Below are 18,129 nucleotides of genomic sequence, written 5' to 3' on the forward strand. Positions count from 1 at the left end.
CTCGATAAAGCAGCCAACATAATCAAAGACCCCACCCACTCCAGACATTCTCTCTTCTTCCCCTTCCCATCGGGCAGAAGATACAAAAGCCTGAAAGCACGTACCACCAGGCTCAAGGACAGCTTCTATCCCGCAGTTATAAAACTATTGAATGGTACCCAGTACGATAAGATGGACTCTTGACCTCGCAATCTACTTCTTTATGGCCTTGCACCTTATTGTCTGCCTGCACTGCACTTTCTCTGTAACTGTAACACTTTATTCTGCTTTCTGTTATTGTTTTCCCTTGTGCTACCTCAATGCACTGTTGTAATGAAATGATCTGTCTAGATGGCACGCAAAACAAAGATTTTCACTGTACCTCGGTACATGTGACAATAATAAACCAATTTAAAGCTATCTTCTGTCTGGCTACAACATTATCCTCCAGTGCTTGCAGTAAATGTACATTCAACAATTTAAAGTTAAATAGCCCACCAGCTAATGCATGAGAGCTGTTTGAATACAACACTATTCTTGGTTGGATCAGCATTGAAAGAAATACCTCCTGGATACACTCATTATCAAGCAAAACTTAGTATTGTAACGAGACCCCTGGGACCAGTGATGAACTCTAAAATAACATCACTACCGTCAAACTGCACACATAATGAACACTATTTTTCCATGCTAAAAACTTTGAAATATTTAGGTGTTTACTCTATGTGGGGGTGACTTTTGCTTGACCTTCTGTACTAAGATTGCCAGACCTACATGTCTTGCAAAGTGACGTGCTATTGTCATTTAATAAATGTCAATGAACCAAAGACAATGTTCCTCTGCATGAATTTTCTACATCTAAAAGTGAGCAATATTCATCAGTTATTTTAATGGAACTGTCAATTCTTTGCACAAATCGTGGCTGTATTACTTGTTCTCACTATGAAGAATTTGGAAAGTACTTGTAAAATGTGCAATATCTATATATTTTCAGGATGGCCTCAAAAGCATTTTATTACCAAAAAGTTATTTTTGAAGCACAATGCTATTTTGTATGCAAATTTCCACGTAAAGGAATAGGATGAATCCCCAAAATATCTTTGTTAAAATGGCACATCATTTGGATGTATTTTAATAACAATTTACTTACACTTTAACTTGGCATCCCCACCAAAAGCTCCGCACCCCCAGTTCCCTGTAGCTATTGCTGAAAGATTCCTGGGATCAACACCTGGCCGGACAAACCCACAAAAAGCCTGAAAAATAGTAAAGAGCAAAAGACAGAGGAAAATATTTAATCTACAAAATTGACAAAGAAGAAGATCTGCTTTTTAAACAGTTCTAATTTTTGTTCACTCTCAATGCATTAAGAGGAGAAATCCTGCAGTCTTTATTAAATACTTCAACAGTTTGCACATATGCTGCAGATATGGGAATATTTGGTTTGTAACAAATTTTTCATTACGGACATTAGCAAGGACGACTCTTTCTGCTTGGTGCAGTGCAATCAGAAGATTAGTACATTATTGTTCTGTGTCTAATTAGCTAATGGCAAACTCTAGTATTTAGTTTACTTGACTCCTGAATGGCTATTTATTCCAGAACCATTTTTATCTTGTACTCTCAGAAAAAGGCAGTAACTTTCTCGTTCTACTTACTGAAACCCTGTGGAGAGCATTAGGGATCATAGAAATCACAAGGGGGAGCATTTACGCAGCAGCACAGCTGCATTTACAAGACTTGAATGCACACTGGCTTTATGTGCAGATTTTAACTGTCCCAAAGGGTTTCAGCCCTACAGAAGTCACATTTTGGAAATATACTTTATTTAGTTAGGTTTTTAAATCCTCTTCTTGCTGTTTTTCCACAAGTTTTAACATAGTTGTTCCATAACAATTTGATTAAAATATTAGTACTTCATCACCATGGGAGGAATTAACTCCTGCTCCCCAGTGGAAAGGTGCTAAGAAGTGCCGCTTGGAGGAGCTGCCTTCTTTACCCGCTACTTAGATTTTATTCAGCATAAATGGATTGAAAATCATGCTCTCTCTCTCTCCTTAGTTGTGCATTGGATACAATGTGATGGTGATGAAAGGGTAATGGAATTCATAGATTGACAAAACCAGCTCATTCGGTGTCAAACGGTGCAATTTTTCAAAAAAAAAAATCAGAACAATCAACCACTGGAAAATCAATACTTTAGATACTAAAAAGCTCATTGATTTTTTGTGATGGCTATGTGGTCTTCTATATAATTTTTCTCAGGACTATCATTATACATTTAAGGGCATATTGCCTCCTTGTTGGAGCCTGCACATTTGAAAATATAAATTTAATTAAACCTAATCATCATTTTACTTCAGACTTGTTGCTTAGTCTGCATCACTGACATTTCACAAGAAACCGAACTGAAATAATTTGGCAATATCACTGGTTGCATCACAGACCAGTACAGAGGGTCCAATGCGCAGGATCGCAAGAGGCTGCTGAGGGTTGTTAACTCAGCCAGCTCCATCACAGACACAACCCTCTCCACCATCAAGGACATCTTCAAGAGGCGGTGCCTCAAGTTGTCGCATCCATCACCGATGATCCTCACCATCCGGAACATGCCCTCTTCATATTACTACTATCAGGGAGGAGGTAGAGGAGCCTGAAGACCCACACTCAATGATTTAGGAACAGTTTCTTCCCCTCTGCCATCAGATTTCTGAATGGTCCATGAACACTACCTCGTTATTACTCTTTTTGTACTATTTATTTTGTAAATTATAGTAATTTATGTCTTTGCACTGTACTGCTGCTGCAAAACAAATTTCACTTCATTTAAGTCAGTGATAATAAACCGGATTCTGAAGTGTTCTCCTACCAAATGTCTTTTTTGAAATGTAACCACTGTTATGTAGATGCTAATTTGCAATGAAACTGTAATGTAATAACTGGAAAATCTGTACATTACTTGAGAAATAATCATAGTCCAGGATTGCAAAAGCATGTAAAGCTCTTCATTACATTGTACTGTGCAACATATAGAGAGCATACTTGGACCATACTTTTAAATCTTATCTAAAAAGATGACATCTCTGACAAAGCAGCATTACTGCACTAAAATACGAAGCAAGCTTATAGCTCAAGTTTCTGGAGTGCAGCTTGAACCCGTGTCTCTGGAGATGGAAGTGCTACTGCTGAGCCAAGATGATAATCTTTAGGCATTGTACTTATTGCAATGAGGAATGTCATTGCTCATCTTGCAGTGGCTTAGTTAGATGGGCATAGTGTCTAATGGACCATAGCTGAAGGTACAGAGAGGTCCAGAAATATCTCAGACAAAGCTACACATTTGAAATCCTTGGAGTTGTCAGAAATTCTGTAGGAAGGCAAGGTAGTTCTTGAATTCTGTAACAGGGAAGCATTGCATTATTTCATCTGCTATACTTTGGATGAGCTATTAATCAGAATTCTCATGTTGCCATTTAAGTGGACATATAGTAATCACAGCCTTATATAACAAAGGTTGAAGGCGTCTCTAATTGATAGAACAGTATCTAGTCCAAGTAGCACAGATTGATTGGAGATACAAGAGACTGCAAGATGTTGGAATCTGGAGCAACCAACAAGAAGCTGGGGGAACCCAGGAGGACAGGCAGCATCTGTTGAGGGAAACAGACAGTGGAGATTCTAGGTTGAGACCCTTCATGATTGGGTAGTTAACTTATTTTCTGTTTGTGGGACCTTTCCATTGGCTACTCTATTTGTCTATATTTCATTTGTTGGCTATGCAGCCCTTTGAAGGCTTCCTGAAGCTCTCTAGTGTGGTTTCTTTCTTTCTGAATGTTGTACAATTTTTCAGCAAGTTTGCAAAAGAAATGCAGAGGGAGAGATGGAGAGGAACTTTGATGGGCATGGTTCGGGAATCCAACTGGTGGTGGCAGACAAATGGTAGATGTCACGGTGAGAAAAAGACAGCACAAGATCATCCATCTTAGAGCACCGAAAATTCATTTACAATTTTTATGATGATAAATATGAAGTTTTAACTGCATTACATAAAACAGATAAAAAGTTATGAAATCTACAATTGAATAATCTCATTATTTACAAAGAAAAAATGACAAGATTTATAGCAAGATAGACTCTGTAAGTAGTAAGTTATTGCTGTATACCCCCCAAAATTACACCTAAACATGACTTCAGTAACTCAATCAGTGCTAAAAGTTCTTGAAATTGCAACAGAATAAATTTTCATTTAGCAAGACACTCTCTGAAGCAAGTACTTTTAAAAAGTAATTTTCTTCTCTATCAGTGAAGATATACTTTACTCACTTTATATAATTTAAATATTATGCATTAATCAAAAGGTTGTTAAAAACAGCTCACAAATCCAAGCCAATGAAAAAACAGACAATTATAGATTATCTTCCAGTGGGAGCTCTTCATTGACATATGTAGGTATAATGCAATCTATTTTATGACCAAGCTTATCTCTCACAAAAATAAGTTGTCATATTTATTCCACAGCAAATATACAATGTTGTAATGGGTTAGCATCAGTATGTGCCCCCAGTCTGACTCAATTACCAAAGAGATATGTGTGAGCTTAATAGCCATCTGAACAGAGACAGGGCTTTGTGTGCTGATGTGATATCTCACAGGAGTAATTCAATCCAGGTAAAGTAAGTTGCTCTTTGGCTGGAGCAACAGCAGTCACTAAATCATAATGTTTTCAAAACCCACACAAAATTAGGGTCTTGTACAAAATTAAAAGCACAATGTTAAATACATTGAGTTCATAAAACTAATATTAACACTAATTTTGACACTGGCAAAGGATTATAAAAATGCAGACTTCAAAGAAATATCACAGCAAAAGATATTTTTGGTTACAGTAAAACAAAATTTGTTGGCCTGCAGTCAACATCATCTCTGAACAACAATGATCAATTACAGTTAACACAATTGGATGAGAATATAAGAAGATTTTGGGCGGGGGAGAAGAGAGAAAGGGGAGGAGAGAGAGAGAGAGAGAAAGGGGAGGAGAGAGAGAGAGAGAGAGAGAGAAAGGGGAGGAGAGAGAGAGAGAGAGAGAGAAAGGGGAGGAGAGAGAGAGAGAGAGAGAAAGGGGAGGAGAGAGAGAGAGAGAGAAAGGGGAGGAGAGAGAGAGAGAGAGAAAGGGGAGGAGAGAGAGAGAGAGAGAAAGGGGAGGAGAGAGAGAGAGAGAGAAAGGGGAGGAGAGAGAGAGAGAGAGAAAGGGGAGGAGAGAGAGAGAGAGAGAAAGGGGAGGAGAGAGAGAGAGAGAAAGGGGAGGAGAGAGAGAGAGAGAAAGGGGAGGAGAGAGAGAGAGAAAGGGGAGGAGAGAGAGAGAGAGAAAGGGGAGGAGAGAGAGAGAGAGAAAGGGGAGGAGAGAGAGAGAGAGAAAGGGGAGGAGAGAGAGAGAGAGAGAAAGGGGAGGAGAGAGAGAGAGAGAGAAAGGGGAGGAGAGAGAGAGAGAGAGAAAGGGGAGGAGAGAGAGAGAGAGAGAAAGGGGAGGAGAGAGAGAGAGAGAGAAAGGGGAGGAGAGAGAGAGAGAGAGAAAGGGGAGGAGAGAGAGAGAGAGAGAAAGGGGAGGAGAGAGAGAGAGAGAAAGGGGAGGAGAGAGAGAGAGAGAAAGGGTATGAGAGAGAGAGAGAGAAAGGGGAGGAGAGAGAGAGAAAGGGGAGAAGTGAGAGAGAGAGAAAGGGGAGGAGAGAGAGAGAGGGGAGAAGTGAGAGAGAAAGGGGAGAAGAGAGAAAAAGGGGAGAAGAAGAAAGATAGATTAAGAGTGCAAAAGAATGAAAGAGGGAGAGGAAGAGAGAAAGCACTTCTATAAAAACTTTGCACAATTTCAGGATGTTCCAAAGCGCTTTCCAGCAAATGAAATAGCCATTGAAGCTCTGTAATGTAGAAAATTAGTAGAGACAGGTTGTCAAATTCAAGTTATTAGTTACTTCTCAGCTGTTTTTCCTCCTCAGAAACAGGAATGAAAGGTGCTCAAACCAGATTTCCAGAAAGGCTGAAGAGAACCTCAAAAGGTACGGTGATATATGAAAAGCCAAAAACTGTGGATGTGGAAAATCTGAAATAAAAGCAAAAAATTCTGGAACCACTTAGGTCAGGCAACATCTCCGGAGAGGGATCTTAAATTAACATCTTAAATTGATGATCATTCATCAGAATGATGATGCCCAACCCTCTGAGTATTCCCAGCATTTTCTGTGTTTGTTTTGGTATGCTGATAATGATGCATATAAATAGATAATTTAATCCAATTGTTATCCAGGAAATCTTTCTAATGTTGATAACACAGGACACCACAGAAAGTATATATTGGGGCCTTCAAAAGGAGGGGCTTTGAAAATTCAAGTTTATTGCCATGGTCATACATACCCAGGGCATAAATGCCACGAAAATTAGCTTTTTGCAGCAGCAGCACAGTACATTACAAACATAAATTGCATTAATATAAATTATACATTACAAAATATTCCTTAGTAACATTGAGAGCTAAGGAAGAGTCCCAGAAAACAGGGCAAATCACACAGAGCAGAAAATGAGTTTAAAAAACAACAAACAATTGCTAGTATTTCATCCACGGTTGGAGGTGACAAATGTGCTAGTGTTCAGCACTACTAACAGTGATTAATTTCTCGGCTCACTTAGGCAACTTGTTCGGCATGAATAAGTTGGGCCAAGGGGCCTGTTTCCATGCTGTGCAGCTCTACGACTCTAAATAGGTGACATTTTAGATGGAAAGAAGTTGAATTGTGTAGCCCAAGATTTGATCCCAACTCTTTTGTTCAAAGGTCTTAAGAAAAGAAACGATTGTAACTGGAAATTTCTGCAAACACAAATCATTAAGAATATAAAAAGGGATTCGGAAGAAATTAAAGTTTTCAGGTGACTGGGTTAATACTGATGCAATTCAGTATGAAGCAGGGAAAAATAACTAGTATTGAAGGCATCTGAAGATAGGGAAAAAGTATTCCATTTTTACAACCGCCTTATTACAACTCTTGGAAATGACCTGGTATTTATATACAACACCATGCTGAAATCTAGTGAATATATTGTGGTGGCCATTTTGAACTAACCAAGATTTCACTGCAGCAAAACTTTAGCTTGTGTATTGCATATTTAGGGGTGACTGCTGCATAAGGACAGCACGTTCAATGAATGCTATGGGGTCTTCAATATGCACCTGAAACACCTGAATGAGGAAACAGGTCTCAGTTTTAACGGCTCATCCACAGGATAGGAATTGTTATGTGAGGCAGTATGATTGCTTTCCCAAAACATTTCCATGTGGGGTTACTTTAAAGCATTATGAATGTCAAAATAAAAAAGGGAGACATTTTATATAAAGAACATCTTTCAACAACAAAATTCAACTAATTTATGCAACAGTTGTAAGACTCAATTTAAAAAAAGGGGTGACTGACAGTTCTTTGATCATTTGAACACAAGAACATTTTGCTGGTGAGACAGTCGTGGGTACTTATGCAACATTCCTTGCTAATTCAAATTAAGGTATTAACTGATGCGTTAAATTGGGTAAGGTATTTCAGACAATACACATTTCATAATATTGCAGAATAAAGCATCACCTGATGATGAGCCAACAGCAGAAGAAATTTAGCACTGTTGATCTGGAGGTTTGAATTTTACATCTATGATTTGCAGACAAGGGAAATAATAACCAATTGACAAATACAGTAAGAAATCAAAAGCATTACGTTGAAGCTACACAACTCAGCACTGGCCTTTTTGACTGATAGAGTTACAGTTGAAATGAATTAATAGCTGCATATCAGCTCTACAGAGACTGCTGAGTTCCAATGTTCTGAAAAATTGTCATGATTTACTAAACTCAGGTTTACATTAATTAATGGAATGTGAAATCTCCCTACTCAGCACTTTCACTAACTTGATGAATTACTGACAAACAAATCCTAGTTACAAGCACTGTTCATCCATTCACAAGTGAAACTTAGTAATTCATAAATCTACCCCAATACAGATGAAAATACTCCTTATATGATTGAACAATTTGTCAACAAAAAAAATGTGGTTGGCCTGCTAATTTAGTTTTCCAATTAAACTGCCACTAAACTTTACTCTATTCATTTATTGTGCATTTGGACCTCAGGCATTTTGACCAATAAGGGGTGCGATATTTCTCTTTGTTACTTGGACAACTGCCAAATCTCCAGAAAGTACAACTTGAAATTAAAAATTTTATATTATAGATCCCACACACTTAGAACTTCAATGTTTTACTGTCTACACAGTTCTAAGACGTTCAGCAATTTGTAATGGCAGGAACTTCTAATTCAGATAAACATTTACAATATGATCTGAATAAATTAAGATGGAGAACTTGGTGGTAAAATTATGTTCCTGATGTGTCAAATGAATTGTGCATACTACCAACATCAAATTTATCACAAATGGTTAATTTAGCTGATTTTATTGTTCTAAACAGTACCTGAACATTAGAATAGAGCATTTTCCTGCAGCTGTTTGGTGTATTGCTTTTTTCTCCGATCAGCCACCTGCCTTTAGGTTCCATTTAAAATGGAATTTGTGCCTGTGCCATGTATCCTTAATGTGGATTTTTGTATGTGTTAATTCTAATTTCCCACTGGTAGAGTGATACAGCACGGAAACAGGTCCTTCAGCCCAACTCAACCATGCCGACCAAGGTGCTTTCCTGAGTTAGTTCTACTTGCATGCATTTAAGCCCATCTCCCTCTGAACCTTTCCTATCTGTGAACGTGTGCAGATGTTTCTTCAAAAAAAAATGTAATTGCATCTGCCTCTACCACTTCCTTTGGCAGCTCATTCCATATACCCACCACCCTGTGTGTGGAAAAACTGGCCACTCAGGTCTCCTTGAAATCTTTCCCCTCACCTTAAACCTATGCCCTGCACTTTTAGGTCCCTGTTCTGGGAAAAAGCCCACCCACCCTCTCTGTGGCCTCGTGATTTTTTTTTTATCAGCCTCTATATGGTCATCCTTCAGCCTGCTTTGCTTCAGGGAAAACAGTCGCTGCCTATCCAATCTTACCTTATAACTCTAGCCCTCCAGTCCCAGCAACATCCTTGTGAAACTTTTCTGCACCCTCTCTAGCTTAATCACATCCTTCCTATGGTATGGTGACCAGAACTGCACATAACATTCCAGGTGCACTCTCACCAATGTCTTGTACAACACGATGCCCCAACTCTTGTACTCAATGACCCGTCCAATGAAGGCAAGTGTGCCCTATGTCTTCTTCACCACCCTGTCTACCTGTGTCGCCACATTCACGGAACTATGTACCTGTAACTCTTAGGTCTCTGTTCTACGACATTTCCCAGGGCCCTGTCATTAACTATGCAAGACCTGTCCTAGTTTAACTTCTCAAAATGCATCACTTTACACTTGGTTGAGTTAAGGTCCATGTGCCATTTGTTTGTCCACTTTCTGGGTGATTTTTTTTCCCTCATCTCCCTAAAACTTCTATTAATTACCTTAAATCTACAACTCCTGGTATTTAACAGAGCCAAGGGAAAAAGCTCCGTTCTACTTACTCTTGCTAGCCCCCTCATCATTTTATAAATCTCAATTGAGATTCTCCCCTGCCTTTCTCTTATCACATTCTATCTAATCATAGTTGCAATTTTCCAGCCCTGGCAAGTCTTTGTAAACTCCTCTGCACCCTCTTCAGTGCAATCACACAGTTGCTGTAATGTGGTAGCCAGCACTGTAAGCAGTACCCAAACGCATACAGTTCTAGCAGTACCAAATGCATACAGTTCTAGCAGTACCTCCCTGCTTTTAATTCCATGCTTGAACCGATAAAGGAAAACATCCTAATTGCCTTTTTAACCACCTTATTGATATCCAGCTCCCTGTAAGAATCTGTGGATGGGGACTCTAATATCCCTCTTTCTTCCCTTCTATTCCCTTGCCTTATTGCTCATCCACACATGCATTCCCTCAAACTTTTCTGGGACTAAATTCCACTTTTCTGATCAACTGTTCAGATAGTCTCTACCCACCTGCAGTCTAAAGCTTTCTTTTTCAGTGTCAACCATGTGGCCAGTTTTTGCATTATCTGCAAACTTCTTTATTGTACCCCTAAATTTAAGTCTAAACCATTAATAGACATCACAGAAAAGGAAAGGAATCGACTACTGAGCTCTGTGGAACCTCACTAACAACAACTTTTGAGTCACAAAAATCCCATCAACAATTAATTTGGTTTCCTGCCACTGAGCCAGTTTTGGATCAAATTTGTCACTGGTCTTTTCCTTTTCTGATTAACCTTTCATGTGCGACTTTGCCAAAAGCCTTACTGACATCTATATAACCCACTTCAAACATACAGGCCTCCTTATGATCTCAAAGAATTCAAATCAAGTTAGTCAGACATGACCTTCCTTTAACAAATCCATGCTGACTGTTCCTGATTAAATCAGTCCCTTTCTAAATGAAGGTTAATTTTGGAATCCATTCAGAGTCAGTAATCTGCCCACCACTGAAATTAAACTAACTGGCCTTCAGTATTTTTTCCCTAAAATGGAGGAAGGCATAAAAAAAATGCCACGTTAACAATCCTTGATCCTTCTGGCAGCACGCCTATAGCCAGAGAGGACTGAAAAGTTGTAGTCAAAGCCTCTGTAATTTCTGCCTTTGTTTCTTTTAACAATCTGGAATAGTTTGGGCTTGGTAATTCATCCATTTTCAAAAAATTATATACTCCTTACTAAATTCCTCCTGAACTACGTTTATTCCATGCAATATTTCACACTTGTTCACCTTAATTACATCGGCATCCTCCCATTCTTTTCAAAAGATAATGTTGAAATATTCATCAAGAACCTTACCCACATCATCCACCTCCCCAAAGGTTATCTATCAGTCCTTTATAAGCCCTACTCCTTCCACAGGTATCCTCTTATTCTTTATGTACTCATGAAATATCTTTTAATTTTTTTTTGAATGGGCATCTTCTCTTCTGGTTCCACAGTTACCACTCTTACAATAACAAAAACTCTTAATATGATGGATTCTTTAAAGCATTGAGTTGGTTGACTGAAAATGCATGGAAGACATGGTTACAATGAAGAACAACAGCCTGCTACAGTAACAGCAGGAAGGACAGAGAACAATTAAAATTCCAGAGGAACATTTGAGCATTTTTTTTTAAGTAACAGTATGACAGCTAAGGCAAATAATTTATTATTCAGAGGAGCTCAAAACCTAATTTTCACTCCTGGGACTTTTTAAATGTGTTTCTGTTGTTCTCAGGCAGAAATATTGCAACATGAAGACAACAGATCTACAGAACTTAGAAACAATCTCCCACTACTTTTCAATGGTTTTCTCAAACTATATCATGTTTAAACTTAGAAAAAAAATTAGGAGTGGCACTGTTGATTCTTCGCTTAAATTTGAGGAAGTTTGGAGTCCATTCATTCAATATTTTCATATGATATAGATCCCTTTTCAATAATCTTTGAACAGAGAAGTGGAGTTGACGACATAATAATGCTCTTTGTTCATCAAGAAATATCAGTCCAGTTGTTTTCTTTTGAATTTTTTTTTGAAGTTTGTTTTGTTTTATTTCTTATAATTTTTTTTTCCGATTTGGGTTTTTTTAATATATAAATCTTTTTCTTTCTCTTTTTGATTTTTTTTTGTAATATATTCGTTTACCAAGAAACCGTGGGGCCTAGAGTATATTTTTTATTCATGACTATATGTTATGATTGTCCTCCCGATCTCTTTGTATTATGTGTACAATTACCGATGTTATATGTATTAATCTGTATTAATTTGAAAATTAATAAAAAGATTGAAAAGGAACTTAGAAACAAGCCAGGTATGGTATACTAATAACAATTAATAGCACCATGATTATTGCCTCAAGGATGTTTTTTGTTGTTGAAAATTAACCTACCTTTTAAATATAAAAGACAATATATTAAAACAAAATTGGAACGCAAGAACCTGGATTGAAAAACGAAACCAGAGTATTTTTATAGCACAACACTCCTCCATTAGATCCACGTTACTAGTAATTAATGATCTTGCTCGTGTTCAGGAAGTTTTAGAAATCTAAATTTAACATCAAGAATTCTGCTGCAAATTTTGTACATCACTCGCTACACTTTTGGAAATCTGGTATTTATTTCAAGTAGCAATTTATGCAATGATGTTCTTAAAAATAATCTTAGCTGTCAGAAAACCAGTAAGGATATTATGAAATCTGTATGATCAGCCATCATTAAAAATCTTCAATTATAAGTGACTGTGATTGAATACCTTGTGTATCATGAACAGATTATATTAAAAAAAATCTGATACCAATTTACTTTTCATCCACTTTAAATGCAAAAAATGTCATTCTTAAACCTCCTACTGAGTAATGATATCAGAACAAGAATTCTGGAAGATTGATATTCACAGGAACATTGTTAGAACCATGGAAGGTTGCAGGGGGAGGTTTTTCACCCAGAGAGTGGTTGGTGCATGGAATGCACCGCCTGGGGTAGTGGTGGAGGCAGATACATTGAACAGGTTCAAGAGCTTGTTGGATAGGCATATGGAGGAGTGTGGGATGGGGGGATATGCGGGAGGAAGGGGTTAGGTAGTGTGAGGGTAGTTTGATGGACGGCACAACATGGTGGGCCGAAGGGCCTGTTTTGTGCTGTATGGTTCTATGGATCAATACAGCACAATACAGGCCCTTTGGCCCACCATGTTATGCCGACCTTTAAACCTCACTTAAGATGATCTAAACCCTTCCTCCCACATATCCCCCTATTTTAAATTCCTCCATATGCTTATCTAACAATCTCCTGAACTTGACCAGTATACCTGCCTCCACCACTACCCCAGGCAGTGCATTCCATGCACCAACCACTCTCTGGGTGAAAAACCTCCCTCTGATATCTCCCTTGAACCTCCCACCCATTACTTTAAAGCCATGCCCTCTTGTATTGAGCATTGGTGTCCTGGGAAAGAGGTGCTGGCTGTTCTGAACACAGTTGGTAAAAGTGTACTACAGGGGTAAAAAGAGATCTACAGTTTCATAAATTATCTTTGATGGTTCAGAAAAAGATATGCTGACCAGAATACTGCAGCAAAAACACATCAACATCCCCCTATCTGGAAAAAAAAGCAAGCTCTTTTTGGAACAGTGCTCACAAAGTGTACTTTCTGCCTATAGAGTTACAGCTGGTTAGATGTCCAATTACATTCTTATCCTTACATTTCTCTCTTGCTTATTATGAATGCCAACGCACACTTCAGAGGGTTACAACTCCCATGGAACTCAAGAATCTCTGCAATTGACAAGATTGTTTTAGGGCAATGGGAAATTTGGCTGAATTGAGCTCATATTGCATGAGTAATTACCATGTATGGAAGGATCGGCTATTTTAATTAAACAACCAGCAACTATTGAAAAAATATTTCCATCCATCAGCATCATATTGCACGTTCAGGCTATGGATAGGAAGAAATGGAAATTTTCAAAAGGAAGGAACTGAAGTTAATAAGTAAAACGTTGTGCTTTAATTCTGCTTCTGGAGATAATGGGATTCGATGTCAGTCTTTGGAACTTTGTTTCTTTTGAAAAAAAAAGCGCTTTAGAGGGCACTGTTACTGCAGACAGGCTACCACAAGATACTCTAGATCGAGATTGTCTAGATTGAGAACTGGAGATTTGGACAGGAACTAATTATGTTTTATGAGATCTAGAACTAGTTTATTTCACATTTTTCATTTTAACAGAAACTGCACTTCAAAGTATTTCTTTCATTATAAAATACTTTCAAGGACTTACACTATACAAATGCCACTTCTTTCTTTTGCTAGCTATCAATTCACTAGGCATCAATTCCAGGTGCACATTTATTCCCCCAGTCATTTTAGGAACTCCTGAATATTCTAGGGCAGTGTGGGATCTCCATTCTCATTTCCTCTTCACATCATCGGACACCAAAAGGATGACAATTTTAGATACAAACACTAGAAACTTTCTCCATCTTTAAATCAGTAGGATTTTTTTTCTAGAGATCCTTACACTGTTGCATTTGGAGAAATATAATAGAATGCTTTTCTAGGTATCTTATAACAATTCATGACAAAGCAACAAAATGCTCAACAACAGAATGAGGTTAAACCAGACTGTGGAATACACAGATTATATTTTCTAGGTAAATTTTTACTAGAGTTGTACAAGTTAACATTATAGTAAAGCTCATTTGACATCTCCCTGACATTGTGACAACTGTAATATATTTATGAGAATGTGGTTTCAAATTTCCATTTTTATGGGAGAGGAAATTGAATTGAACAGTGCACCCAATGTATTTTTTTCCCCCATCATTTCTGAATCAAGTGAAGCAGGCAGGCTAACTCAGATTGCGCACTGCAGAAAGTCAAAATAAAGCAACACTTCTATCTTCATAATCTCAAAAGTGTAACCGCTCTTTTCCGTGATGAACAGAACACCCTATCAAATACAGGTTACATTTTATTTTCTCTCGGCATGGAAGCAAATTATATGGAGAAACTGGGACAAGGGAGACAGCAACTATTAAATTCAATTAGCTACGTTATGATAATGATGTAATTCTCCCATCTTAAAATCCCCAACACACCAAGGCATGGAGTGATGGTGATATGCTTACTGGAAAACTAATTCCAGAAAAAAAAATTACTGGTGGAAAATGCACTTGTTCTCCAAGAAAGTGTCTGAAGCCAGAATTTCCCATTCTATTCCTTACTTGCATTAAGCCAAGGCAGAATGTCTCAATATAAAGTAAAACAAAAAACAATTTTCTCAAATGTTGATGAATTACTATTATTTTCCTTTTAAAATTGTAAGAAATTGCATTCTAAACACAACTATAGCGATAAAGGCCAGAGTCATATAGGATACAAAGAATGAGTTGACTGCTGTGACTTTGGTAGTTAGAATGAAAGACTAATTGGAAGGCTTTAAACCAGAAGCTGCGCAAGTGTAGATGAATGGCTATGCCTATGCCAAGACTTGAGAAAGAATGAGTACTCGTGATCAGTAATTAGAAAGGTTGCCGGTGTGGAGGATATTTTTAATGTCACCCCGGTTCAATATCATTCAAAGTTAAGCCCACTTTAGAGATGTGACATTGATGCTTCCAGGGACATTGAAGAGTACTGTACTATCAGGGGTGTCTTAGGCAAAATGTTAACCTTGTCACCTCTTGGGTGGACTATTTAAAGAACCTAAAGGAGGTTTTACCAAAACTTACTCAGCTAAGGTTATGAGATTGGCTAGTCATTTACTATTTGTGGAATGTTGAGTAATTTTTTGCCTTTACAATTACAGGAGGAGCTCTGCCTCAAAACAGCAAATTCCCAGATGTTATGGAAGATATTACACTAAAGCAGGTCCCTTCCTTCGCTTTTTTTCCCCCCCGAGCAGGAGATTGAAGATAGTAGGGAACCAAAGCACTGCAGATGCTGGAATCTAGATGAAAAAAACAACAAGATGCTGGAGGAACTCAGCAGGCCAGGCAGCATCCGTGGAGAAAAGCAGACGGTCAACATTTGGGATCAAGACTGTTTTGAAAGAGTTAAGACTCAGCCAGAGAATGGAAGGGAGTCAGTGGATAACTAGTGCAGGGTATTTTTTCATGTACTTTTAAAGTCAAACTACCCCTTTTTGTATTTATTTAGTATCACCAAAGCATGAATTTTCACATCACCTAATGCCCCACACTTCTAAAAGATTCGTCCAAAATAACAATTACTGACAATGGGAGCTGTGGTACTTTTCTATCTCTACTCTTCCAAAGTATATCATTTCTTTTAGGTCACAAAAGCCGAGTTGCCTGGTGTAGTGAGCAGAATGCTCTCAGCCTAAGTGGCTCTAGAACAGTTCAGCTACAGATCCTGAAAATCAGTAACCTATACAAACAAACTCCACCCATCCTTATGAGCAGCCAATGATTAGTTTATCCTTCCCGAAAAAGGCCCGACTTCTGGGTTGTGTGAACGATGACAGAAGGTAGAACAGCAGTGTAGGAACAGACACTTTGGCCCACCATGTCTGCATTGACCATGTTTGCAATCTAAACTAATCCCATCTGACTGTGCATGGTCTGTATCTCTCTATTCCCTGCCTGTTCATGTATCTGTCTTAAGCATTGCTAACATATTATGCTACTCGCTCTACACTCATGACTGTATGGCTAAGTGCAGCTCAATGTAATCAACCCATTGCCTTCTTTATTGTGAAGGCAGCAAGGTATCTGTCTAGGGGAAATAATAGAAAATAATGGCCCAACTGCCATGAGGTACTGATCTGGGGCCCAAAAGATCACTTAAGCAGCAGCATTTTTTTTTGACCACTAGACCCAACAGAATCAGGCAGATTCTATTATAGACCATATATAAGAGGCTTTTGTCTGAGAATTTAGGGATAAAACTAGGCACGTGGAAGAAAGATTCACACAAGCTTAAAGATTGACATGGGCAGACAAGAAAGAGGAAGCCAGTGAATATAATGTCTGAAGGCTGTGAGCAACTTGTCAACTATCACCCATTAAGCAGAGCAGCATTTAACTCTTGATCTTGTGCACAAACTACTAACTGCTGCTCATTTTGTCTTGTTGAAGGATGGTTCAAGTCATATACTGGCTTTAGTTTTTATGCTAATATTAACCCATTTGTTAATTAAGAAACTTTATTATTAACTATTAACTTCATAGCTGAAGTCTTTAAAATCATAAAAAAAGCCTCAATAGGATATATGCATAAAGATACCTGCCCTTGTGGAAGATCCAAAAATAGCACTAATAAATACAGTTAGTAATATATCCAGCAAAGAATTTGTGAAAATTCTTTACTCAAGTGAGGTTAGAATGTGGAAACTGAGACCATGTGTAGTAGCTCAGGCATTATAGATGACTTTAATATACGTGGGTGGGATAAATGTATTGGTAATTGCAGAAGTCCAAGACTTAGAGGGACACCATCTCAATATGCCAGTGACACCACTGTTGTTGGTAGAATCTCAGATGGTGAGCAGCTTCAAGTTCCTGGGCGTCAACATCTCACAGGATCTATCCTGGGCCCAACACGTTGCTGCAATCATGAAGAAAGCACATCAGCGGCTCTACTTTAAGAGTTTGAGGAGATCTGGTATGTCACCAAAGACTCCTACAAATTTATATAGGTGTACAGTGGAGGGTATTCTGACTGGTTGCATCACAGCCTGGTATGGAGGCTCCAATGCACAGGATCACAAAAGGTTGCAGAGGGCTGTAGACTCAGCCAGCTCCATCACAGGCACAACCCTCCCCACCATTGACAACACCTTCAAGAGGCGGTGCCTCAAGGTGGCGGCATCCATCACAAAGAACCTTCATCATCCAGGATATGCCCTCTTCTCATTACCATCATCGGGGAGGTGGTACAGGAGCCTGAAGACCCACACTCAATGATTCAGTAACAGTTTCTTCCCCTCCACCATCAGATTTCTGAACAGTCTATGATCCCATAAACACTACCTCTTTATTCCTTTTTTTTTTGCACTATTTTTGTAATTTATAGTAATTTTATGTCTCTGCACTGTAACTGCTGCCGCAAAACAACAAATTTCACATCATCCAAGTCAGTAATAATGAATTTGATTCTGACATTTGCTTCCGCCACCTCCCAAGCATGTACTCAATCTGAGCTCTTGCCACTATATACGGAGTTGATGCTTGCTGCTATTAGACAATCAAAATGCCATAAATTTGTTTCAAGCGACAATTTACTTTCCTTACCCAATCTGTACTTTAAGCTGTCACTATTCCCACTGTTACTTCATTTTTCAGTGAGTGAGAGATTTAAAGATGCAATATTACTGAATTCATAAATATTGGATTGGTTGGTATCAAATCTCTCTGATGTATGAGGGGCTCTAGTATCTCTCAAATGGTTTATCCCAGTTTGATAGATTATTACCTGATAAATCTGCATTGCAAAAACAACAAATATGTACTAGTCACTGGAAAACTTAACATATTGTTGATCCTGATGCTTTTGGTAAAGATATCTTGCAGAATTCATAAAATATTTTTATAGATAAAAGTACAAAACTTTCA

The 18,129-nt window shown here is 38.3% G+C and overlaps 1 protein-coding gene across 2 annotated transcripts in view; it reads right to left on the bottom strand.

Moving 5' to 3' along the window:
- Positions 1–18,129, bottom strand: part of parga (poly (ADP-ribose) glycohydrolase a) — a 131,508-nt gene that overhangs the window by 1,723 nt on the left and 111,656 nt on the right. For both annotated transcript variants that reach the window (XM_052041635.1, XM_052041634.1), the window contains exon 16: positions 1,130–1,235. In XM_052041635.1, coding sequence (XP_051897595.1) covers positions 1,130–1,235 — 106 coding nt within the window. The remainder of the gene's footprint in view (positions 1–1,129; positions 1,236–18,129) is intronic.

Source organism: Pristis pectinata, chromosome 30 (genome assembly GCF_009764475.1).
Source record: "Pristis pectinata isolate sPriPec2 chromosome 30, sPriPec2.1.pri, whole genome shotgun sequence".
NCBI classification, from domain to species: domain Eukaryota; kingdom Metazoa; phylum Chordata; class Chondrichthyes; order Rhinopristiformes; family Pristidae; genus Pristis; species Pristis pectinata.